Source organism: Myxine glutinosa, chromosome 14 (genome assembly GCF_964187855.1).
Source record: "Myxine glutinosa chromosome 14, kmMyxGlut1.1, whole genome shotgun sequence".
Classification (NCBI taxonomy): domain Eukaryota; kingdom Metazoa; phylum Chordata; class Myxini; order Myxiniformes; family Myxinidae; genus Myxine; species Myxine glutinosa.
Window position 1 is genome coordinate 86,164,422 of NC_136274.1, and position 26,215 is coordinate 86,190,636.

A 26,215-nucleotide genomic window follows, 5' to 3' on the forward strand; every position below is an offset into this window, starting at 1 on the left:
CTCCCTCCGGACTGACGGGAATACCTAGAGAGGTGGGAGGGAGACGGTTGGGAGAGTGAAGGGGAGAATGGCGATAGAGGAGGGAGGAGCATGAGGATGGGGAGGGGTAGGGAGGAGGGGAAGAGGGAGAGAGAGAAAAGGGGAAGAGGGAGAGAGAGGAGGGGAAGGGAGAGAGAGAGGAGTTGAAGAGGGAGAGAGAGGAGTTGAAGAGGGAGAGAGAGGAGTTGAAGAGGGAGAGAGAGGAGTTGAAGAGGGAGAGAGAGGAAGGGAAGAAGGAGAGAGAGGAGAGGAAGCGGAAGAGGAAGAGAGAGAAGAGGAGGGGAAGAGGGAGAGAGAGGAGTGGAAGAGGGAGAGGGAAGAGGGAGAGAGAGGAGGGGAAGAGGGAGAGAGAGAGGGAGAGAGAGAGAGGAGAGAGAGAAGAGGGAGAGAGACGAGAGGAAGAGGGAAGGAGAGAGGGGAGGGGGAGAGGGAGAGAGAGAGGAGGGGAAGAGGGAGTGAGAGAGAGGGGAAGAGGGAAGAGGGGAAGGGGGAGAGAGAGAGAGGAGACAGGGTTAGGGGTTGGAGGAGTAACCCTGTGTTGCCTGGCAACACTGGGTACCTTTGCGAGTCAGAAGGAAAACCTCCCTCCTCCCACCTATTTATTTTTACTGGGAACAAAGCAAAACCTTTCTGCTGTATGAAGTTGACAAATAAAAACTTGAGTTAAACATCTTTTCAGAACATACTGTTACGTTTGTGGGGGTAAGGATACTTTAGACCAGGTAGATTTGTGCAGGTAGCATGCTCCGACTGTCGTGAAGAAGAATAACCACCACCATGTAATAAGTAGAGAACCTGTTTAGCCCGGATGTCGGATGAAGTTGTATATTTGTCCCCGTCACGAGGGGGCGGGGCATGTTATTTAGCTCAGGGATTAGGTTAAGTAATTCTCTGTTTGTCGTTCCCTTTGTGATTTATCCTTTATCTCTTTTGGCACCGCACCATGGACACTAGCGCAGGAAGTGCCCATTAAATTGCATGAATAACAATAAAAACCAACCGGAAGCCAGTTCTGAGCACTGCCGATAGGACTGCATCACGAGAGCAGCTTGCGTGTGGATTGGTGGAGAGCTGGCCAATGTAGCGGTGACCTGCAGGCATTGGTAGAGAGGCACAGATGACGTCATGAGACGATCAATAAAAGAAGACTCGGACCAACATTTTCTCTCTTCTTCTTGCCCTCACGCTCTTCTTCTTGCCCCTCACGCTCTTCTTCTTGCCCCTCATGCCTTTCTCTTGCTCCGCACCTCGCCTCTTGGTTCTACTTTTGGCTCTTTGCTCTGATGGTGGTCCTTTGTTCATGGGGAAGGCTTAATCGCGGCCAGGAGATTGACGCGCACGGACGACGAAGACAGGCGTGGCTGGAAGAGCGAATCGCACGCCTGCTCCTTCGCTTCACGCACCGGGCCGGGAGTGAGCAGACCGTGCAGCGAGGTCTGGCTTTGCGCGTCAAACGACGAGCGGTTTCCCGCCAACACCAGAGCTGCGTCGAGACTGCGCGCCGCCGGGGCCTGGAAGAATTCAGGCGAGACGCATGGCCAAGTTGAGCTAAGTGCCACGATAAAACACACTGTTATTTTACTTTCATTATCTTTCCCTTCGTCTGTGTTCAAGTCTGGTGTGGGGGACGTCCCATTTAGACATTTAGTTTACCGTCGCGTTTTCTTAGGATCGGCATCCGTTTTAATAAACCTGTTTCTTTTTGTACATTTAACCCCGTTTATGTTTGAGTTTATTTTTCGCAGATTCGGGAACTGCCGGCGATTGCGGCAGGTAAGACCCTTAATCCCTCCCCCTTCTCTTTCTTCCTCCCGCATATAATAAAATCCGCTGTTTGATCATCGCCTCGGAGTAATGCTCGATTGCCTTTCGTGACTCTCCCGGTGTTAACTGAAAGCAGTCACGCGACAATCTACGATATAAGAGAGATGTTGGTCTGTGTGTCGCCATTTTTCTCAGAGATGGCTGAACGGATCTTAGTCAAACTTTCAGAGGTTCATCAGTGGGTGCCTGGGAGTGTTTTAGGCCAAAAACAAAATTGAAAAAAAAAAAGGTTTTTTGGAGTAAAAAAAAAAAAAATGCTCGACAGTGCCTAAGCTTTTCAAAATTAATGACAGTTATATACAAGTACACATTCGCATAAACAAATACAAAACAAACACCAGGCATTTGAATACAAATAAATCGAACAATTCCGGAAGTGTACGCATTTGGAAGTACGGCTTCTTCTTCTTCCTGATCGGCATCATACTTAACTCAGAGGCGTGAGCCACATTCACCCACCAGCATATATATGAACCCCCTTCCTCTCCTGCCACCCCCCCAATCCCCCCCCCCCCCCAGCCCGGCAACGCCGGGTACTTCTGCTAGTACACTATAATAATGAATCCACCTGTCTTAACTCAGTGAGAGCTGGAACTCCATTTGGTTTACAAGTAAATGTGGCACGTGACAGTTGAAGTAATACGACGGTCACGGTGACTTGACACTTGACCCTAGGCACCTGCGAGTTACCTGAGACTTAACTCAAGTGACTTATTGACATCACTGGTGTGCACACACCCTTCTCAACACGTGGTTTTTTTGAGTAATTCCCGTCTGGTGTGTGCACACACCCTTCTCAAGACGTGGTTTTATTGAGTAATTCCCTTCTGGTGTGTGCACACCCTTCTCAACACATGGTTTTTTTGAGTAATTCCCTTCTGGTGTGTGCACACACCCTTCTCAACACGTGGTTTTTTTTTTAGTAATTCCCTTCTGGTGTGTGCACACACGCTTCTCAACATGTGGTTTTATTGAGTAATTCCCTTCTGGTGTGTGCACACACTATTCTCAACACACGGTTTTATTGAGCAATTCCCTTTGTTCCTCAGACGCCGATGCTGGGACTCTTACGATGAAGAACCTGTCCCTTCAAAGTCACAATGGAATCTACCAGTGTACATCCAAAAACAAGATGGGTGAGCTGTCATCCGACTATCAATTGACCGTCTCTTACCGTGAGTCATGTACATAAGGATGTTTTATGTTGAACATCGTCAGTTTTGTTCGTTGTGTGCCTCTCTTTGTGTTTGGCTAAATAATGTTATGTCAGGGGGGTTAGATGAATACCTAGATGTAGGTAGATCTGTGTAGGTCGAATGCCCCGGGATGTCGCGATAGCTAGAACCCACTATGTACCTTTAAGTTAGTATGTGTAGGCGTATGTCGGGATAATTGTGTATGTGTTTCCTGTACGAGGACAGGAAGTGCTAAGTAGTCAGGGCGATAAGGGTAACTTTGTGTGTTTTCCCACCTCTGTGGTCAATCCAATGTCCCTTTTGGCACCGCACCTGGACAGTAGGAATTCATGCCCCGAGCACACCCACATTAATTAATTCCCTTCCCTTTCACATCAATAAAACAACACCCACCAAAATGGGCAGGCTGAGACACGCCCTGCCGAGACACGATGAAAAGGGGGCATATCTTTTGACGTCATGGGGGAAGGCGGACCGATGGACGTCACAAGAGGGCGGGATGGTGACGTGAGGGAAGTGACGATGCGAAGGAGAAGAAGAAGAGTTCGGAGTTGGACATGAGGCAGAGCAGACGCCATTTCGGGGAGCACAGAGAATTCAGAAGCGATTAAGTGCGCTGGACATTTCCCTCTCGTTCCTTCCTTCCTTCGTTCTCTCCCATCTACCCTGCGATCGGATCGCGTGCTTGCATGGACGGCTGTTGTGCCGAGGTTCGCCCCGTTGGTGGCCCCGTTAGTGGCCGCGTTCGTGGCCTCGCGCGTACCATCGCCAACCACCCACCATTACCAGAGCGCCGAGCAGAGACGACAGCGGCTGGAACCGTGGTCCTCCGGACGGAGTGAGCGTTCGAGAGTCGCGGTGCGAGAGGACCGGGGCCGGCGAGTGAATCGCGTCGGGGAGACCCCCTTCCCACCCACATGTCGAGGCCTAGCTGTCCGAGGCCTGCACTATCTCCACGCCACGCTCCCAAGCGAGCAAAGCTAAGAACGCACCACACACACACCCGCTTTGTTCATTTCGTCATCTGCCCTGTTGTTTGTTTAATAAGTCTGTCGAGTGGGAGTACTCCATATAGGGGGTTTAGAGCATCATAGCGCGGCATTTCTTTGTTCTCGGAACCGTTAATAAATCCTTGTATTATTTTCTGTATATACTTGAATGCAGTTTTCCGTGTGATTTATTTAATTTGCAGCAGCATTGGAGACGCCCCGAGAACAGGTAAGACTGCAGGGGTCTTGCGCCACCCCTCCACCCCGCGCTATTTTGTACAGCTGTCTATCTTCGAGTCCGCCATTGAGTTTTCACCTCGAGAGCTAAGGCCTTCGCGATCGGCATCCGTGACCGCCTGATTTTCATCAAAGGCGGCCACACGACAATACCTTTGATGAATCACCTGAGTTGTGTCTGTCTGTTCCTGGGACCAAAATCGCCCTTTTTATTCTTTATACATGATGGAGCCTCATGGAAGAGTGAGGTGACTGAGTTTAAAAAGGCAATATGCAATGGGCTCAGAGTTGGGCACAAGCAAGGGAATAAACAAACAGGAAAAGAGTAGAGAGACGACGAGTAGATGAGGAAACATCAAATTGCAAGTCAGAGGCCTCGTGACCTTCTTTCCAATGGTGGTTCGCAGACACACAGCTCTCAACATTTGGTTGAGAAAATGTATTGCTCGCAAGAAAGTTAAGTTATGTTGGAGGTTAGAAAAAGGAAGGGGGGTTTCGTGAGAGGGTGGTGTACCACCTACTCAAAATCGATCATGTGTATCCAATTTATCCACCCCTCTTTCCTTCCCATTTCCCTCATTTGGCTGAGTCTCCCTCTGTTGTATCCTTCAACCCTGCTGTTGGTCTTCTCCCCTCTTTCTACTGTTCCTTTTGTTCTGTTGTGTCCTGATCCGTTCGGTGTTCTAGCTCCTCCATGAGCCTTGACCTTGTATACAAAAAAAGGAATCCTGGGGGGACTTGATCTCCGATTTGTCGCACATTCCTAGCATATATATGTCCTTCTCGCTTGCTCTTTCTTTCCAGATAAAGGTAAAATACATTGGTTAAACCATATCTTTAAACAACTCTACCTCGACCTGTGAAACACAACCGCATGTAAGTTGAACACCAAGCCAAATGCACAGATACCATTCTGTAGTTTGCTGTTCACACTAATTGAGATTTGATTTTGAGACCGGTAATAAAATTCCGTTCGGTTCCATTATTCCTACTTATGGGACAATTATATGACTGACATTGTGAACTGAGACTTTTTCTATCTGTGACCGTGCCCTGTCCCACCAGCCAAAAGCAACGCCTTGCTGTACATGGGCGCGATGGCAGGGGGGGTACTCCTGCTGATCCTCATCATTGTTGTGGTCGTCTGTTGTGTGAGGAGAAGAAATCGAAAGAATATTGACGACAATTATTCGATGACGTAAGTACAATAGCATCAGTGCCCTGCACTGAATCAGACATCACAACTCGGCCATTAAAATCTAACACCACTGACCTTTTCATCATTGCTTTTCCATTATCCCAACCCTCAAGGGAGGAATACAGGAGAGATGATAAAAGTCCAATTCCACCGGGCCATCAAGATTTTGACCCCAGGGATGGAAATGATGAAGACCGCAATCTCAATTATGTAGACAAGGATGAACATTATGATGAGCGTTCTGACCATCGTTACACTGACGGTTATGACAGACATCGTGATAACGGCGACCGTAACAATGATCGTCGTCGGGATGATTTTGATCGTCGTCGTGATGATTATGATCGGCGTCGTGATGACAACTACCATGATGACGATCGTCGTCGGGAAAACTACGGTCGAGATGACAGCTCCGGTGACGATCGTCGTCGGGAAGATTATGGGCGTGGTCGGGAAGATTATGGCCGTGGTCGGGAAGATTATGGCCGTGGTCGGGAAGATTATGGCCGTGGTCGGGAAGATTATGACCGTGGTCGGGAAGATTATGGCCGTGGTCGGGACAATTATGGCCGTGGTCGGGACAATTATGGCCGTGGTCGGGAAGATTATGGCCGTCGTCGGGAAGATTATGGCCGTGGTCGGGAAGATTATGGCCGTGGTCGGGAAGATTATGGCCGTGGTCGGGAAGATTATGACCGTGGTCGGGAAGATTATGGCCGTGGTCGGGACAATTATATGGCCGTGGTCGGGACAATCATGGCCGTGGTCGGGAAGATTATGACAGTCGGGATGAGAGTTACAGCAACGATGACCACCCACGCCGTACTAGATCTCAGGAGAGTCTTGTTGATGACCAAGACAAATACTCTGAAACTAATCCAAGACGCACACATTCGAGAGAAAACCTTGATGAAAATGCGCCAAGTAATCGGTCAAACAATGTCCCAAAGCCTCCACTGAAGCCGAAAAAAATACTCGATGACGATGTCAGAGATGTTGAAGTTTGATTATGTGTGAAGGTGTCACATGTTCATTGAATCTGTGGATTTGACCAAATAGTCGATTATCGTGATGGTATCATGATGTTTGTTGTTCATCAATGGTAAAATGATGTCCCCAGGAGCCATTTTGTTGTTTCTATGAATGGAAAGTCATGGAAAATTGAGTTATTTTACTCTGTTACTTGTACTCTCCGTATTTACATTCCAAACTAGCACGTTACTCAGTAGAGACATACCTCCGGCAGTTGAACAGTTTACGTTTTGTATCCCAGAGTAGACCAGAATATCACAATACAGAATCACATTTAATCAAAATAATCTGTCCACAACTTTTTGGGATATCCTGCTATATATCGTTTATGGCCCTATCTCTCAAAGTGAAGAATCACCTGAAAAATTATACTATCCGGATCCAGATCTTCACCAAAATCGAATCATTTCGTCCTTCTCACATACGCCACATCTCTGTCAAATTTCGTCCGAATCCGTCCACAACTTTTTGAGATATCCTGTTATGTATCGTTTTTGGCCCTATCTCCCAATGGTGAAGAATCACTTTAAAAATTCTACTTGCCGGATCCGTATCCAGATCTTCACAAAATTAAATCGATTCTTCCTTGTCACACACACACAACATCTCCACCAAGTTTCGTCCAAATCCATCCATAACTTTTTGAGATATCCTGATAAATGTTGGTTTTAGCCCCATCACTCAATGGTGAGGAATCACTTAAAAAATTAAATAATCCTCATATCCGAATCCATATTCCAATCTTCACCAAAATCGAATCTATTTGTCTTTGTCACACGCCCAACCACTCCACCAAGTTTCATCCAAAACCATCTACAACTTTTTGAGATATCCTGCTATGTATCGTTTCTGGCCCTATCTCCCAATGGTGAAGAATCACTTTTAAAATTCTAGTAGCCGGATCCGGATCTTCACCAAAATCTAATCATTTCGTTCCTGTCATATACGCTACACCTCTGTCAAATTTCGTCCGAATGCGTCCACAACTTTTTGAGATATTTTGTTCACAAACAAACAAACAAACGGACAAACAAACAGATAGGGGTGAAAACATAACCTCCATCCACCTTTGGTGGTGATTACAGTTTTGCGGTTTGAACACACGTGCTTCACGTCATGTGATTTTTATGTACATGGACGTTCTCTTTTGGATTGTGACATTTTATACGTTCAGTTTGAGACACTCAGAGATGATTATTACTGCACAAACCACGATGACACCTTTTGGTTGATTTTATTTGTCATTGTGCCGACAATGTACACGGGTTTCTCTGTGAGAAACGTAACATTTTGTGATGATGAACACGACACCAAAATGGCGGATTTGTTCCGGGGGTTTCTTTCACCGATCGATATGGCTTTGGCGATGAATATTGATTCATGTGCTTTGTGCGATTCACTCCGGTACTCGGTTCTTATGGGAAAAGGTGCTCGTGTGGAAATTAACCGGCCCCTGGTTTTGTCGACTTTTGAATTTACATATTGATAATTATGCTTGTTACTTAGTGCACATTTTAAATTTGCTTTTGTTATTCCTCCAAGCAAAAGACTCCTTTGTAACGTTTGGAGCGTCCCCACGTTGTTTCCTTATCATGTTCACTCGTCACGTCGCCATTTTAACTCGTCACGTCGCCATTTTAACTCGTCACGTCGCCATTTTAACTCGTCACGTCGCCATTTTAACTCGTCACGTCGCCATTTTAACTCGTCACGTCGCCATTTTAACTCGTCACGTCGCCATTTTAACTCGTCACGTCGCCATTTTAACTCGGTGGTGGGGGTGGTGGTGCAGCGGCTTGCTCAAAGTGGTTGACTAAATGTTTCGTGTTTTCTAAATGTTTGGCTCAAGCAAAAGCAAAATCGTTATCGGACAATGTTTGGAGTCCGAGTTAGGTTAGTTAGTGAATTTGTCGGCTTTTCTATTATTCACTTTTTTCCTGCTTTTGAATAAAATATTTTTGCATTCCTTGTCCTACAGACTGTGCTGGAGGAGCAGCTGATGTTGAATGGAGAGTTTTTCAAATGAGCAAATGGGAATGATGTGTGTGGAAGAGTCATTATGACGGTGTCAGGGTTAAGAGGTATCACATGAAAGATGTTCCTCAGGTGACCCAGGAGGCTTGGTTCACCTGTTTTCTATTGCCAAGTGAGCCATTGCTCATGCTGGGATGCATGGCTGTGAAGTTTGTAATGAGTGAGGCTAAACAAGGTCATGGAGCACAGGTAGGTAATGTTGATGTAATCAGATGTAGCTCTGTCGATGTTGATGTCATCTTCAAATTCCAGGATTCTATTTGTTAACATGGGATAAGGCTCATGGAGGAGATATAACATCACACACAACAACCAAACTTTGCTTCAGACAAACCCAGCCACTGAGCTTGGGGGAAGTGATGTCATTTCACAGAGCACTTTGGGTACTGTACCAGCTGTGGGTACTTTGTACTTTTTGGGTACGGTACTGTGCTTTGATTTGGGTACTTTGGGTATTGTAATTAGGTAGTAGGTTGCAGACAGCAACCGCCCAGGGTAGTAATACCATTCTGATTTAGGAGCGTTAAAGTGGTGCCCGGACCATCTTACCCTCTCCGTGTCAGGATTGCTGGTCTTACTTCCTGCCTCATTCAAACTATAGCTACCGGGCCTAACTTCGACCTCTCTTTCTCACAAAACAAACACCACACACACTTTTCCATCACACACTTTTCTTACTCATTTTCACTCACCTTTACATGCTCTCTTCTCTTTACCATTATGCAATTCTTTGATCTAAGGCTGAGCCTCAATGAGGACTACGTGGTTCGTACTGCCTTCTGAAGCCTTCAACATGAGCAAAAAAAACCCGATGCCATCTTTTCGATGTCACTTTTCTCCGTCCTCGGCTTGGAATTACTTCCTCTTCTCCTTTGGATGCCAACCTATGGGGGTTTGTTCATGGTGCTCCATTGCCCAAATGCTGTACGTCAAGTGAGGAAGCAGCACGTCCCATTTCCAACTTATTTGGTACGAACGACTCTCCTCGGGTCAGAATGGAACTGCTCACGTCTCAGATGAGGAGTAGATGCTGTGTAACCCTTATGTTGCATGTTGAGGTGTATATCCGTGTTAAGCTAGCTTTATCGTGGCGTTTTCGTGGGAGCACGTCCTACCAGAAGTAAAAATATTATAAACCACAAAGGTGTGGGATTAACTTTTGAAAAAGCCGCTACTGCTGTTTATACGAAACTGAAAGGGAAGCCCGGGTTGTGCTCTTTTACCAAGCAGCTAGCTAGTGCTTGCCAAGCCAGCCGTTCCTTAATGGTTTTGAATGGAGTGCTTGCTCGAATGCTTAAACCACTTGGCGATCTCTCCACAAGAAACTTGGTAAATGAACACACACCAAATGTTATCGAGACCCGCCCATAGATTGACTGTAATCTTGTATACCCCAAAGAGGGATGACCCTTCTTACCGCTCCCGTAGTGAGCGGGTATACTAGTTTATAAAATGCTTGAAATCTTTTAGTTTAAAATGAAGGCATTGAACAAGATGCGCGTTTTTTTTTTTGATCTTTTTAGTTTAAAATGAAGGCATTGAACAAGATGCGCGTTTTTTTTTGATCTTTTTAGTTTAAAATGAAGGCATTGAACAAGATGCGCGTTTTTTTTTGATCTTTTTAGTTTAAAATGAAGGCATTGAACAAGATGCGCGTTTTTTTTTTGATCTTTTTAGTTTAAAATGAAGGCATTGAACAAGATGCGCGTTTTTTTGTTTGATCTTTTTAGTTTAAAATGAAGGCATTGAACAAGATGCGCGTTTTTTTTTGATCTTTTTAGTTTAAAATGAAGGCATTGAACAAGATGCGCGTTTTTTTGTTTGATCTTTTTAGTTTAAAATGAAGGCATTGAACAAGATGCGTGTTTTTTTTTTTGATCTTTTAGGTTTAAAATGAAGGCATTGAACAAGATGCGCGTTTTTTTGTTTGATCTTTTTAGTTTAAAATGAAGGCATTGAATGAGATGCGCGTTTTTTTGTTTGATCTTTTTGGTTTAAAATGAAGGCATTGAACGAGATGCGCGTTTTTTTGTTTGACCTTTTCAGTTTAAAATGAAGGCATTGAGAACGAGATGCGTGTTTTTTTGTTTGATCTTTTTAGTTTAAAATGAAGGCATTGAACAAGATGCGCGTTTTTTTGTTTGATCTTTTTAGTTTAAAATTTCGCTCTTTCACGAGCCTCGATCTTGTATACAAAAAAAAAAAAAAAAAAAAAAAAAAAAAAAATGAAGGCATTGAACAAGATGCGCGTTTTTTTGTTTGATCTTTTTAGTTTAAAATGAAGGCATTGAACGAGATGCGCGTTTCTTTGTTTTATCTTTTTAGTTTAAAATGAAGGCATTGAACAAGATGCGCGTTTTTTTGTTTGATCTTTTTAGTTTAAAATGAAGGCATTGAACGAGATGCGCGTTTCTTTGTTCATCTTTTTTTTCTTCTTTTTTTTTGTATACTGAATCGAGGCTTGAGAAAGAGCTAACATTTACTTCACAAACAAATCAACCAGACAAACAAAATATATAAAAAGAGGGAGCGGAAAACAAGATGGGGAGAGAAGGGGAAGCACACAAACAGAACATTTGAGAGCAGGGAGATGTGTGGAAGGGAGAGGGCTTGGGGGGGAGGAGGCGTGGGAAGGGGGGTGGGGGGGGGGGGGGAGGGAGAAGTATAAAACACAAGGACACCAAGGACTTCCAGGGCAGAAGTTGGTATTTCAAAAAAGTGGAATTGGGGTGAAATTAGCGGGGGTAGAAAAGATCAAGGTTTTGGATGGGGGAAGATAAGAGATGGTGGTGAACAGCTGTTTTAAAGACCTGGAGGGTGGAGTGGGATTGAAGAGAGTGAGGGAGTTTGTTCCAGAGGCGGGAGAAAAGAGGAATGAAGGAGTGAAGGTGAGCAGAGAGTCTTGATTTTGGCAGTTTGACCATAAGAGGGTTGCAGGCAGATCTTGTGCGACCTGTAGGAATATTTGCGGGACAGAGCCCAGAGAGAGCTGGGGGGGCAAGGCCAGAGAGGAGTCGGTAGAAGACGGAAAGACCACCAACCTGCCTGCGGTGAGTGAGTGAAAGGCCCATGGAGTTAGCTTCATCGCGGGAGATTCCAATGATTCTGAATGCTTTGGTTTCAACAGCGTGAAGACGAGCTAGGTGTGAGGCAGGAGCACCAACCCAGAGGGGAGAGCAGTATTCCATTGAGCTGCGGATGAAAGCCTTGTATGTGGTGAGGAGCTCAGGTGTGCCAAGGAAGGACTTCGCACGACGGAGGATGCCCAATCGGCGACTGGCTTTGGAGGCCAGATTTGAAATGTGGTTTTCCCAGGAAAGATCATGGCAGATAGTGAGACCCAAAAGCTTGAGTGACAGAACTTCTTGGAGAAGATTATTCAGAAAGTGGATGGACAAGGAAGTTTTAGTAATTGTTTGATCTTTTACTAAAAGAAGTTTTAGTAAAAGTGGATTTTAGTTTAAAATGAAGGCATTCAACAAGATGCGCGTTTTTACAATCTTTTTAGTTTAAAATGAAGGCATTGAACGAGATGCGCGTTTCTTTGTTTCATCTCTGTAGTTTAAAATGAAGGCATTGAACAAGATGCGCGTTTTTTTGTTTGATCTTTTTAGTTTAAAATGAAGGCATTGAACAAGATGCGCGTTTTTTTGTTTGATCTTTTTAGTTTAAAATGAAGGCATTGAATGAGATGCGCGTTTTTTTGTTTGATCTTTTTGGTTTAAAATGAAGGCATTGAACGAGATGCGCGTTTTTTTGTTTGACCTTTTCAGTTTAAAATGAAGGCATTGAGAACGAGATGCGTGTTTTTTTGTTTGATCTTTTTAGTTTAAAATGAAGGCATTGAACAAGATGCGCGTTTTTTTGTTTGATCTTTTTAGTTTAAAATGAAGGCATTGAACAAGATGCGCGTTTTTTTGTTTGATCTTTTTAGTTTAAAATGAAGGCATTGAATGAGATGCGCGTTTTTTTGTTTGATCTTTTTGGTTTAAAATGAAGGCATTGAACGAGATGCGCGTTTTTTTGTTTGACCTTTTCAGTTTAAAATGAAGGCATTGAGAACGAGATGCGTGTTTTTTTGTTTGATCTTTTTAGTTTAAAATGAAGGCATTGAACAAGATGCGCGTTTTTTTGTTTGATCTTTTTAGTTTAAAATGAAGGCATTGAACAAGATGCGCGTTTTTTTGTTTGATCTTTTTAGTTTAAAATGAAGGCATTGAACAAGATGCGCGTTTCTTTGTTTGATCTTTTTAGTTTAAAATGAAGGCATTGAATGAGATGCGCGTTTTTTTGTTTGATCTTTTTGGTTTAAAATGAAGGCATTGAACGAGATGCGCGTTTTTTTGTTTGACCTTTTCAGTTTAAAATGAAGGCATTGAGAACGAGATGCGTGTTTTTTTGTTTGATCTTTTTAGTTTAAAATGAAGGCATTGAACAAGATGCGCGTTTTTTTGTTTGATCTTTTTAGTTTAAAATGAAGGCATTGAACAAGATGCGCGTTTTTTTTTTTGATCTTTTTAGTTTAAAATGAAGGCATTGAACAAGATGCGCGTTTTTTTTTGATCTTTTTAGTTTAAAATGAAGGCATTGAACAAGATGCGCGTTTTTTTTTTGATCTTTTTAGTTTAAAATGAAGGCATTCAACAAGATGCGCGTTTTTTTGTTTGATCTTTTTAGTTTAAAATGAAGGCATTGAACAAGATGCGCGTTTTTTTTTTGATCTTTTTAGTTTAAAATGAAGGCATTGAACAAGATGCGCGTTTTTTTGTTTGATCTTTTTAGTTTAAAATGAAGGCATTGAACAAGATGCGTGTTTTTTTTTTGATCTTTTAGGTTTAAAATGAAGGCATTGAACAAGATGCGCGTTTTTTTGTTTGATCTTTTTAGTTTAAAATGAAGGCATTGAATGAGATGCGCGTTTTTTTGTTTGATCTTTTTGGTTTAAAATGAAGGCATTGAACGAGATGCGCGTTTTTTTGTTTGACCTTTTCAGTTTAAAATGAAGGCATTGAGAACGAGATGCGTGTTTTTTTGTTTGATCTTTTTAGTTTAAAATGAAGGCATTGAACAAGATGCGCGTTTTTTTGTTTGATCTTTTTAGTTTAAAATGAAGGCATTGAACAAGATGCGCGTTTTTTTGTTTGATCTTTTTAGTTTAAAATGAAGGCATTGAACGAGATGCGCGTTTCTTTGTTTGATCTTTTTAGTTTAAAATGAAGGCATTGAACAAGATGCGCGTTTTTTTGTTTGATCTTTTTAGTTTAAAATGAAGGCATTGAACGAGATGCGCGTTTCTTTGTTCATCTTTTTTTTCTTCTTTTTTTTTGTATACTGAATCGAGGCTTGAGAAAGAGCTAACATTTACTTCACAAACAAATCAACCAGACAAACAAAATATATAAAAAGAGGGAGCGGAAAACAAGATGGGGAGAGAAGGGGAAGCACACAAACACAACATTTGAGAGCAGGGAGATGTGTGGAAGGGAGAGGGCTTGGGGGGGAGGAGGCGTGGGAAGGGGGGTGGGGGGGGGGGAGGGAGAAGTATAAAACACAAGGACACCAAGGACTTCCAGGGCAGAAGTTGGTATTTCAAAAAAGTGGAATTGGGGTGAAATTAGCGGGGGTAGAAAAGATCAAGGTTTTGGATGGGGGAAGATAAGAGATGGTGGTGAACAGCTGTTTTAAAGACCTGGAGGGTGGAGTGGGATTGAAGAGAGTGAGGGAGTTTGTTCCAGAGGCGGGAGAAAAGAGGAATGAAGGAGTGAAGGTGAGCAGAGAGTCTTGATTTTGGCAGTTTGACCATAAGAGGGTTGCAGGCAGATCTTGTGCGACCTGTAGGAATATTTGCGGGACAGAGCCCAGAGAGAGCTGGGGGGGCAAGGCCAGAGAGGAGTCGGTAGAAGACGGAAAGACCACCAACCTGCCTGCGGTGAGTGAGTGAAAGGCCCATGGAGTTAGCTTCATCGCGGGAGATTCCAATGATTCTGAATGCTTTGGTTTCAACAGCGTGAAGACGAGCTAGGTGTGAGGCAGGAGCACCAACCCAGAGGGGAGAGCAGTATTCCATTGAGCTGCGGATGAAAGCCTTGTATGTGGTGAGGAGCTCAGGTGTGCCAAGGAAGGACTTCGCACGACGGAGGATGCCCAATCGGCGACTGGCTTTGGAGGCCAGATTTGAAATGTGGTTTTCCCAGGAAAGATCATGGCAGATAGTGAGACCCAAAAGCTTGAGTGACAGAACTTCTTGGAGAAGATTATTCAGAAAGTGGATGGACAAGGAAGTTTTAGTAATTGTTTGATCTTTTACTAAAAGAAGTTTTAGTAAAAGTGGATTTTAGTTTAAAATGAAGGCATTCAACAAGATGCGCGTTTTTACAATCTTTTTAGTTTAAAATGAAGGCATTGAACGAGATGCGCGTTTCTTTGTTTCATCTCTGTAGTTTAAAATGAAGGCATTGAACAAGATGCGCGTTTTTTTGTTTGATCTTTTTAGTTTAAAATGAAGGCATTGAACAAGATGCGCGTTTTTTTGTTTGATCTTTTTAGTTTAAAATGAAGGCATTGAATGAGATGCGCGTTTTTTTGTTTGATCTTTTTGGTTTAAAATGAAGGCATTGAACGAGATGCGCGTTTTTTTGTTTGACCTTTTCAGTTTAAAATGAAGGCATTGAGAACGAGATGCGTGTTTTTTTGTTTGATCTTTTTAGTTTAAAATGAAGGCATTGAACAAGATGCGCGTTTTTTTGTTTGATCTTTTTAGTTTAAAATGAAGGCATTGAACAAGATGCGCGTTTTTTTGTTTGATCTTTTTAGTTTAAAATGAAGGCATTGAATGAGATGCGCGTTTTTTTGTTTGATCTTTTTGGTTTAAAATGAAGGCATTGAACGAGATGCGCGTTTTTTTGTTTGACCTTTTCAGTTTAAAATGAAGGCATTGAGAACGAGATGCGTGTTTTTTTGTTTGATCTTTTTAGTTTAAAATGAAGGCATTGAACAAGATGCGCGTTTTTTTGTTTGATCTTTTTAGTTTAAAATGAAGGCATTGAACAAGATGCGCGTTTTTTTGTTTGATCTTTTTAGTTTAAAATGAAGGCATTGAACAAGATGCGCGTTTCTTTGTTTGATCTTTTTAGTTTAAAATGAAGGCATTGAATGAGATGCGCGTTTTTTTGTTTGATCTTTTTGGTTTAAAATGAAGGCATTGAACGAGATGCGCGTTTTTTTGTTTGACCCTTTCAGTTTAAAATGAAGGCATTGAGAACGAGATGCGTGTTTTTTTGTTTGATCTTTTTAGTTTAAAATGAAGGCATTGAACAAGATGCGCGTTTTTTTGTTTGATCTTTTTAGTTTAAAATGAAGGCATTGAACAAGATGCGCGTTTTTTTGTTTGATCTTTTTAGTTTAAAATGAAGGCATTGAATGAGATGCGCGTTTTTTTGTTTGATCTTTTTGGTTTAAAATGAAGGCATTGAACGAGATGCGCGTTTTTTTGTTTGACCTTTTCAGTTTAAAATGAAGGCATTGAGAACGAGATGCGTGTTTTTTTGTTTGATCTTTTTAGTTTAAAATGAAGGCATTGAACAAGATGCGCGTTTTTTTGTTTGATCTTTTTAGTTTAAAATGAAGGCATTGAACAAGATGCGCGTTTTTTTGTTTGATCTTTTTAGTTTAAAATGAAGGCATTGAACGAGATGCGCGTTTCTTTGTTTGATCTTTTTAGTTTAAAATGAAGGCATTGAACAAGATGCGCGTTTTTTTGTTTGATCTTTTTAGTTTAAAATGAAGGCATTGAACGAGATGCGCGTTTCTTTGTTCATCTTTTTTTTCTTCTTTTTTTTTTGTATACTGAATCGAGGCTTGAGAAAGAGCTAACATTTACTTCACAAACAAATCAACCAGACAAACAAAATATATAAAAAGAGGGAGCGGAAAACAAGATGGGGAGAGAAGGGGAAGCACACAAACACAACATTTGAGAGCAGGGAGATGTGTGGAAGGGAGAGGGCTTGGGGGGGAGGAGGCGTGGGAAGGGGGGTGAGGGGGGGGAGGGAGAAGTATAAAACACAAGGACACCAAGGACTTCCAGGGCAGAAGTTGGTATTTCAAAAAAGTGGAATTGGGGTGAAATTAGCGGGGGTAGAAAAGATCAAGGTTTTGGATGGGGGAAGATAAGAGATGGTGGTGAACAGCTGTTTTAAAGACCTGGAGGGTGGAGTGGGATTGAAGAGAGTGAGGGAGTTTGTTCCAGAGGCGGGAGAAAAGAGGAATGAAGGAGTGAAGGTGAGCAGAGAGTCTTGATTTTGGCAGTTTGACCATAAGAGGGTTGCAGGCAGATCTTGTGCGACCTGTAGGAATATTTGCGGGACAGAGCCCAGAGAGAGCTGGGGGGGCAAGGCCAGAGAGGAGTCGGTAGAAGACGGAAAGACCACCAACCTGCCTGCGGTGAGTGAGTGAAAGGCCCATGGAGTTAGCTTCATCGCGGGAGATTCCAATGATTCTGAATGCTTTGGTTTCAACAGCGTGAAGACGAGCTAGGTGTGAGGCAGGAGCACCAACCCAGAGGGGAGAGCAGTATTCCATTGAGCTGCGGATGAAAGCCTTGTATGTGGTGAGGAGCTCAGGTGTGCCAAGGAAGGACTTCGCACGACGGAGGATGCCCAATCGGCGACTGGCTTTGGAGGCCAGATTTGAAATGTGGTTTTCCCAGGAAAGATCATGGCAGATAGTGAGACCCAAAAGCTTGAGTGACAGAACTTCTTGGAGAAGATTATTCAGAAAGTGGATGGACAAGGAAGTTTTAGTAATTGTTTGATCTTTTACTAAAAGAAGTTTTAGTAAAAGTGGATTTTAGTTTAAAATGAAGGCATTCAACAAGATGCGCGTTTTTACAATCTTTTTAGTTTAAAATGAAGGCATTGAACGAGATGCGCGTTTCTTTGTTTCATCTCTGTAGTTTAAAATGAAGGCATTGAACAAGATGCGCGTTTTTTTGTTTGATCTTTTTAGTTTAAAATGAAGGCATTGAACAAGATGCGCGTTTTTTTGTTTGATCTTTTTAGTTTAAAATGAAGGCATTGAATGAGATGCGCGTTTCTTTGTTTCATCTTTTTAGTTTAAAATGAAGACATTGAACAAGATGCGCGTTTCTTTGTTTGATCTTTTTAGTTTAAAATGAAGGCTTTGAACAAGATGCGCGTTTTTTGTTTGATCTTTTTAGTTTAAAATGAAGGCATTGAACAAGATGCGCGTTTTTTTGTTTCATCTTTTTAGTTTAAAATGAAGGCATTGAACAAGATGCGTGGTTTTTGTTTGATCTTTTTAGTTTAAAATGAAGGCATTGAACAAGATGCGTGTTGTTTTGTTTGATCTTTTTAGTTTAAAATGAAGGCATTGAACAAGATGCGCATTTTTTTTGTTTGATATTTTTAGTTTTTAAATGGAGGCATTGAACAAGATGCGCGTTTTTTTGTTTGATCTTTTTAGTTGAAAATGAAGGCATTGAATGAGATGCGCGTTTCTTTGTTTGATCTTTTTAGTTTAAAATGAAGGCATTGCACAAGATGCACGTTTTTTTGTTTGATCTTTTTAGTTTTTAAATGGAGGCATTGAACAAGATGTGCGTTTTTTGTTTGACCTTTTTAGTTTAAAATGAAGGCATTGAACAAGATGCGCGTTTCTTTGTTTGATCTTTTTAGTTTAAAATGAAGGCATTGCACAAGATGCGCGTTTTTTTGTTTGATCTTTTTAGTTTAAAATGGAGGCATTGAACAAGATGCGCGTTTTTTTGTTTGATCTTTTTAGTTTAAAATGAAGGCATTGAACAAGATGCGCGTTTTTTTGTTTGATCTTTTTAGCTTAAAATGAAGGCATTGAACAAGATGCACGTTTTTTTGTTTGATCTTTTTAGTTTAAAATGGGGGCATTGAACAGGATGCGTGTTTTTTTGTTTGATCTTTTTAGTTTAAAATGAAGGCATTGAGCGAGATGCGTGTTTTTTTGTTTGATATTTTTAGTTTAAAATGAAGGCATTGAACAAGATGCGCGTTTTTTTGTTTGATCTTTTTAGTTTAAAATGAAGGCATTGAACGAGATGCGCGTTTTTTTGTTTGATCTTTTTAGTTTAAAATGAAGGCATTGAACAAGATGCGCGTTTTTTTGTTTGTTCTCAATTTTACCTTGATGATTAATCGGGTTTATTGCAGCTCTACTTTCACCCCAAAGTGGTATTAATTGGTACCGTTTAAGTAGTTGTTGCATACTTGAAACCATAACGATCAGCATCTTTTATTCTTCCTCTGAGCCTTTGGTCAGGGCAGAGAGGAGCAAAGTACCATCGATTGTGGAAACCCAACGTACATCATGCCGACGATCACAATGTGGCATAGAGAGGAAACTCGGCTCCTTCTGGTTTGATCACGTCGAGCAGGAAGCAAGCGGTCCCGGCCAGGCCCTCAAATAGGCTGTAGGGAGAGTCCGGAGTGCGGGCACCACGACAAAACTCTTCCGTGAACATGAACTCCATGAACCTTGAGGAGAATCAAAAGGGGACCTTCAGAATAAAGGATGCACAAATTGCATTATCGATGCCACTTCCTTCATGCAAATGAACACCGTGTGCTACAAACCAATTACAACAATTGATTTTCACATCATTTTGGAATAACCCTCAACGGCAGCAAAAACAACGAACAAGACAAGCGTGTTGTTGTTCTTCCGCTTCAGCATTGTAACCATCCAGTACATTGTTCTTCCCCTTCATTGTTCTAAATTACCATTCCATTGTTCTTACCATTCAGCATTGTAACCATCCAGTACATTGTTCTTCCCCTTCATTGTTCTAAATTACCATTCCATTGTTCTTACCATTCAGCATTGTAACCATCCAGTACATTGTTCTTCCCCTTCATTGTTCTAAATTACCATTCCATTGTTCTTACCATTCAGCATTGTAACCATCCAGTACATTGTTCTTCCCCTTCATTGTTCTAAATTACCATTCCATTGTTCTTACCATTCAGCATTGTAACCATCCAGTACATTGTTCTTTCCCTTCATTGTTCTAAATTACCATTCCATTGTTCTTCCCCTTCATTGTTCTAAATTACCATTCCATTGTTCTAACCATTCAGCATTGTAACCATCCAGTACATTGTTCTTTCCCTTCATTGTTCTAAATTACCATTCCATTGTTCTTCCCCTTCATTGTTGTACCCCGTCGCTCAGCGGAGCGAAAGGGGGACTATGGCTTTCCCCTCCGTCCGTGTGTCCGTCCGTCCGTGCGTGCGTGCAGGCGTGCATGCGTAAGCGAAGGACCGCATTCGAATTTGTTGTGTGGATGCAACCCACGTCAAAATCCAAGATGGCCGCCGCCATGTATGTCTGATGCCATGTATGTCTGAACCTTGTAACCTGCATATCTTGAAAAACAAGCGAAGTACCAACTTCTAATTTGGTGTGTGGGTGTATCTCGGCATAAGGAAGAACGCTGTTTAAAATTGGGTTGCCACGTCAAAATCCAAGATGGCCGCTGCCATGTATGTCTGAATCTTGTGAGAAGAATATCTTGAAAGATAAGCGAAGTACCAACTTCTAATTTGGTGTGTGGGTGTATCTCGGCATAAGGAAGACCGCTATTTTAAAGTGGGTCGCCATGTCAAAATCCAAGATGGCCGCCTCCATGTATGTCTGAACCTTGTGAGCGAAATAGCTTGAAAAATAAGCGAAGTACCTTCTGGTGTGTGGGTGTATCTAGGCATAAGGAAGAACGCTATTGAAAATTGGGTCGCCATGTCAAAATCCAAGATGGCCGCCTCCATGTATGTCTGACCCTTGTGAGCGAAATATCATATCATAGCATGTTTTCTGCGTGTTCCACTTTGTCAACTCACATCACTTCCCCGACGGGGGACCTAGGCATAACGCTTGTTCTTAATGACCATTCCATTGTTCTTACCATTCAGCATTGTAACCATCCAGTACATTGTTCTTCCCCTTCATTGTTCAAAATTACCATTCCATTGTTCTTCCCCTTCATTGTTCTAAATTACCATTCCATTGTTCTTCTCCTTCGTTATTCTAAATTACCATTCCATTGTTCTTACCATTCCATTGTTCTTCCCCTTCATTGTTCTAAATTACCATTCCATTGTTCTAACCATTCACCATCCGTCTATTCCATTATTATTCCCCTTCAGTATTAACGGCCAGGCCATAGTTCTTCCCCTTCAGTATTGGAAACATCCTGTGTCTCACTATTCCAAGTTTGTACACCAAGTACATTTAACCATTTCACTCGTTTGTCAAAAACAAAAAGGACTCAATGAGTAATCAACAAACCAGCCCTGTGAGAGCGTATTGTATCACCACACACTATGCAGGGTAACAACAAAAGATTCATTGTTTAACTGCGTCTTCATGAATTAAAGTTAACTTTTCAACAAATTATTAAGGTTTAGCATCCCATGTTCAAAACTATGACCAGGTACCTCGCCAAGCAAAAAGTGACCCAAGTGCGGAATAACTGCTTGCGCAGAAAAAGTGTTTTAGTGACAGCGAGTGATGGAGGTTCATGGGTGACATAACTACCACCTACCTCCATGCTCTGTAAAAGTATTTGGGATCTTGCGTCAAACGGTACAGCACCAAAAATAGGTAACCATTTCCAGCGACCCCATGGCAGGTCCCAGGCCCTTTGAGAAGCAGCCCCTTGTTCCAAACGCACTGAGCGGCCCTTTCGCACGCGGCCAGATACTGCGGCCGACCGCTCAGCTGGAACGCTTTGACAAACAACAGTGCGACGCCTGTAGGCAAAAAAAAAGAAGTCAGAGTACACCTCAGAGCAAGTTATTTAACTGATGGCACGAGGCAAAAACGTTTCCATGAATCAGTTGGACAATTTGATAAAATAAAAAAAACACGGATTGTTACAAATTGAGCATGACCTGGAGCGCCGTGGCACCAATGAACCAATTGATCGTCGTCGCTCCTGATCTGTTCACACATAACAGGAGGCCAGTTTCCATCACGCTCCAGCATTAGGAGGAAGTCGACGGAGGCCCAGACGAGGGAGCATTCAGCTTCCGACAGCAGTCTCGCATGAAGGAGAAGCACCTGCAATATGGCGGCCAGCCCGTGTGCCGCGCCTAAACGGGAAAAAGAAACCACTGGAAAATTGCATTGCACAATTTGTTTTCTTTTACAAATAAGTTAAATGACCTCCACACCGCAGTATAATGTGGCAAGTCGTGCAGATAGTGGTTCTGGGGCAGATAACCATCGGATTCCCTAAATCCCTTTGTGCTAATATCAAGGGCCCTCCTTGAAGAAAGACCTTTATTTTCCCCCGTTAAACTTAGTCCTAAACGGGGGCTTATGGGTTGGGTCTCGTCCGTCCGTCTGTCCGCAACCATATCTCGGATGTATGGACCGAATTTGTTTCATACTCAGCACAATGACAATACATGATGGTATACAAATGCACATCATTTTGATTCGCGATGCAATCTAAGATGGCTGACTGGTGGCCATTTTGTTACTTAAACATGTCACCAACCATTTATTGAACATGCATGGTCTGAATTTGTTCAAACCTGGCACAAGCACAGCAAATGACGGCATGGACATGCACATCATTTTGATTCGCGATGCAATCTAAGATGGCCGACTGGTAGACTGGTGGCCATTTCAGTTGTAAAAAGCCAGATATTGAACACGTCCTCAACCATTTCTCAGAAATGCATTCACCAATCTTGTTCATACTTGACACACAGATAATGAATGACGGCTTACATATGCACATCATTGTTTTCTGAGATCAGATCCAAGATGGCCGAATGGCGGCCATTTTGTTACTTAAACGTGTCCCCAACCATTTCTCGACATGCATGGACCGATTTTGTTCAAACTTGACACAAAGACAATACATGAGTATACATATATGTCGAAGATTTTGTTTTATAATATGACCAAAGATGGCTGACTGGGTGGGCTTTAACTCCATACAGCAAAATTACTAAAACCACAGGGGCTATGACATTTTATGTATTTTTCTTCTCGTCTTTAGGAGAAAGGAATCGTCCTATATCTTCTCCTCCTCCTCCTCCCCCTTTTCCTTTTCCACCTCCACCTATTCCTCCTCTCTCCCTCCTCCTCCCCCTCCACTCCCCCATCCTCCTCCCCCTCCGCTCCCCCTCCACTCCCCCATCCTCCTCCCCCTCCGCTCCCCCATCCTCCTCCCCCTCCGCTCCCCCATCCTCCTCCTCCACTTCCCCATCCTCCCCCCTTTATAAGGGGTGAGGTCCAACGGTATCAAGCTCCTGCCCTGCCTTGACCACAATGCTCCACCACTTCCCTCTGTCCTCCGCCACCTCTCTCCAACCACCCACACCTTACTGACATCTCTCCTCACACAATACTCCCATCTTAACCTCAGTCTACCTCTTTTCCTCCGAACTTGCTCCTTCAACCTATCCGCTCTCTTTGCCATTCTCTCTTCCTCCATCCACACCATGTTTCCAGCCCAAAATCAGCCGACATTTCACCAGTCTCCCCATGAAGGTCATCTGTACATCAATCTCCTCCCTCAGTTTATCCATTCTCCTTCTATCCATCCTCTTCATTTCCACAATCCCCCTGACCCAGTTGTTCTCACAAACCTGCAGCCTCTGTTGTTATCTGTCAGTGCCACAACTTTCTGCATCACCCACGTACTCTCCACCACATTAGGCATGTCGTCCGCATACCACCCATCCTGTTCACCTTCCTGCTTACTAGCTCCATCACCATGATAAACATGAGTGGGCTGAGAGTGTTTCCCTACCTCAATCCGATGTTCACACTGAAGGCCTCTGAAATCCCAGGACCAACCAAAACTCTTCCCTTCATTCCCTTGTACATCCCTTCCACTAATCTAACTTCTGCTTCCGGCACTCCCATCAATCTCAGTGTCGCCTTCTCCAGATCTTGGTCTCTCTCGGGACAGTGTCATCGGCCTTCTTTCCCTTTATCGGGGTGACTTCATTTTCAAAGCACAAGGACATTGGATCCGCAGTCTGATATCGTGAAGGACTCGTCCAGTGCATATAATGCATGTTTGGTAACAGACGAGAGACTCGGAGACAGGCTTGTGCTGGGTGGTAACATGCTCTCCCGCCACTGCCTTACAATCCTTAGCCCTCCACAGCTGTCGCTTCCTTACCACCACCAAATCCAGTTCTGTTCTATGCTGTCCACTCCTATAGGTAATAGTGTCGCTTTCACGCTTTGAAAGAACTAGGGCATGCCCGTACTATATCTATATCTAAAATTATATCCCCCCCTCTATTTACATGAAATGGTTTGGTCCATGAAATGTTTTGGTCCATTCGCAACGCCAAAGCGAACGGCGAACGCTTTACATGAAATGGTTTGGTGCATGAAATGTTTTGGTTCATTCGCAACGCCAAAGCGAACGGCGAACGGCTTGCGAGTACAGTGACAATCCCCCCGGGGTTTTAATTAGTTTTAAAACATCGTTTAACGCCAACATAGCGCCAACATAGTTTGCAAACGTGAAATAAATGAATACGCTCTCAAATGTGCCATCCGAGGCAGAGTGTGTCCTCCACGTTCGGCACACGCGATCGTTCGCTGCTCTCTGATTGGTTGAATCGTTTTTTGGACATAGCTCGGTAAGTAATTGTCCGATTAATATGAAACCTTGAAAAGGCACATCCTCGGGTCCCCAGCAATATACCTGGCAAGTTAAAAGTATATCGGACCCGTGGTTGTCGAGAAACAGCGGTCACAGACAAACAGACGTACAGACGTACAAACGTACAGAGATTACTGGAATTATAGATAGATGAACCCGCTCTGGCCATTCCATTCCTTCCTTGTCACCAGCTCTTGATCCTCTATTCCTCGTTCCCCAACTAAATTTAGCAACATATTCTTCTTCACCCGGCTCCGCCATTCCGGCATGCGCGTTAAATCCCCCACAACGCACAGCATCACCTCCATCTCAACCATTCCCATCATCCTCTCCAGTGCATCCCTGAATTCCTGTTTCTCCGCCCCACTCCTTCCTTCCCATTTGTGGCCCATGTACCGACATAACACATACAATTTGCCTCTGTCTCACCACCCAAGCCATAACTATCCGTTCCTCCAAACGTTCCACTCTGGCCTGCTGTTTGCTGTTCTCTTCCGATAGTATTATTCCCACGCCATTACTCCTTCTATCGCTACCAGTGTGCAACAGCTTGTATCCTCCTACTAACCTCCTCATTCTGTCTCCTTTCTATCTGGTCTCCTGCACACAAAACGCTTCCAACCTCCTCTGCATCATCTCCACCGCCTCTACCCCCATTGATCCCACATTCAAACGATCGAGCCGGACCTCGCTTCTGATCTGTCCAGACTGGCAGAGGTAGTAACCATCTTGATTAATTTGGGACACTCAGGTCATCAATCAGCAGCACTGCTCTGGCTGATCTGCTGGACCTACTGCCGGAGCCTGTTATCACAGTGCGTGCACGCACTCACGCATGCACATGCACACACACACACACACACACACACACACACACACCTCTTTCGCCGCTCGCCACGCCCCCCCACACTTCTCCCTCGGCAAAGTGAAAAATTTCAAAGTAAACACAGTAAATGCTTTTCGCACTCAATTCCCACCACCAAGTTTGACCTCCGACTCCCTCTCGCAATCCTCCTCGTCTCCCTCCTGCAATCCTCCTTGCTCGATAAATCACGTGATATCAATCTTATCACGTGATATTTTGCAAGTATCTCCGAGTCTCTTGTCTGTTGCCAAACATGCATTCTATGCACTGCACGAGTCCTTCACGATATCAAACTGCGGATCCAATGTCCATGTGCTTTGAAAATGAAGTCAACCCGATAAAGGTAAATCCAATACATCAAAGGGAATGTGTGAAATTATAAATACAAGGAAATAAACACTTCAGTTGGAAGGTTCCAGCGAACTCACTGCCAAAATGCATTTCCTTACTAAGAAAATCTTTACAAAAAAAAGTTTAACTTTAAATTTATTTTTTTTCCCTTGGGGCTTTATTTTTCCCTCATGCTTTTCTTGTTTCAAGAAAACTCTTCTGTTTTAAAGGAGAACACAAATGCTCAGACCACCTCAACACTAATATATCCCTTGATACTCCACAAAATAAATGTCTTTTTCTTTTTGTCTTTAAGATTTCCCATTTATAAAGTAGGTAATTTTGCGATTAAAAGTCGAAATCTTCTTCACGACTAGCCATGACGTCACACCATGAAGTCGAGCGCCATTTCCGTATTGTCTACAGGTTACATCATGGTATGATTGAACTCAAGCTGCGATTAATTTTCGATTTATAGCAAATATGCCTCATCAATGCGACCTTCGTGGTTGGAGTAATACACTAAGTTTGCCAGAAATTGGACGAAGTTTGTCCAAAGTACACGAGCGTGGATCAGTCCGACAAGAAGTTCGCTTTTGTGCTCAGAGCATTTTACAGAGCGCTGTTATGAAACAAAAGTTTCATGATAGCAGAGTTTAAAAACAGCAACAGAGTTTCAATTCATAATTACTTTCGATCTTCTGGTTATCCGCCACAATCGAGCCATCCCCACGATTAAGCGGAAGAAACAGCCGTCGCTCGAAACTGGAAGACCATCGC

At 43.1% G+C, this 26,215-nt stretch overlaps 2 protein-coding genes across 2 annotated transcripts in view; one reads left to right on the forward strand and one right to left on the reverse strand.

Moving 5' to 3' along the window:
- Positions 1–2,889: 2,889 nt before the first annotated feature.
- Positions 2,890–8,484, forward strand: LOC144888886 (uncharacterized). Its single transcript, XM_078768545.1, has 3 exons — positions 2,890–3,038; positions 5,351–5,483; positions 5,597–8,484. The coding sequence occupies exons 1-3, from the start codon at positions 2,936–2,938 to the stop codon at positions 6,441–6,443; spliced, it is 1,083 nt and encodes a 360-aa protein (XP_078624671.1). The 5' UTR covers positions 2,890–2,935; the 3' UTR covers positions 6,444–8,484.
- Positions 8,485–18,817: 10,333 nt separating this feature from the next.
- Positions 18,818–26,215, reverse strand: part of LOC144888887 (lanC-like protein 3) — a 34,880-nt gene continuing 27,482 nt past the window's right edge. Inside the window, exons 5-7 of the mRNA XM_078768546.1 lie at positions 21,491–21,691; positions 21,142–21,349; positions 18,818–19,075 (exon numbers count right to left, since the gene is read on the reverse strand). Of these exons, the coding sequence (XP_078624672.1) occupies positions 18,919–19,075; positions 21,142–21,349; positions 21,491–21,691 (566 nt within the window). The 3' untranslated portion in view covers positions 18,818–18,918. The remainder of the gene's footprint in view (positions 19,076–21,141; positions 21,350–21,490; positions 21,692–26,215) is intronic.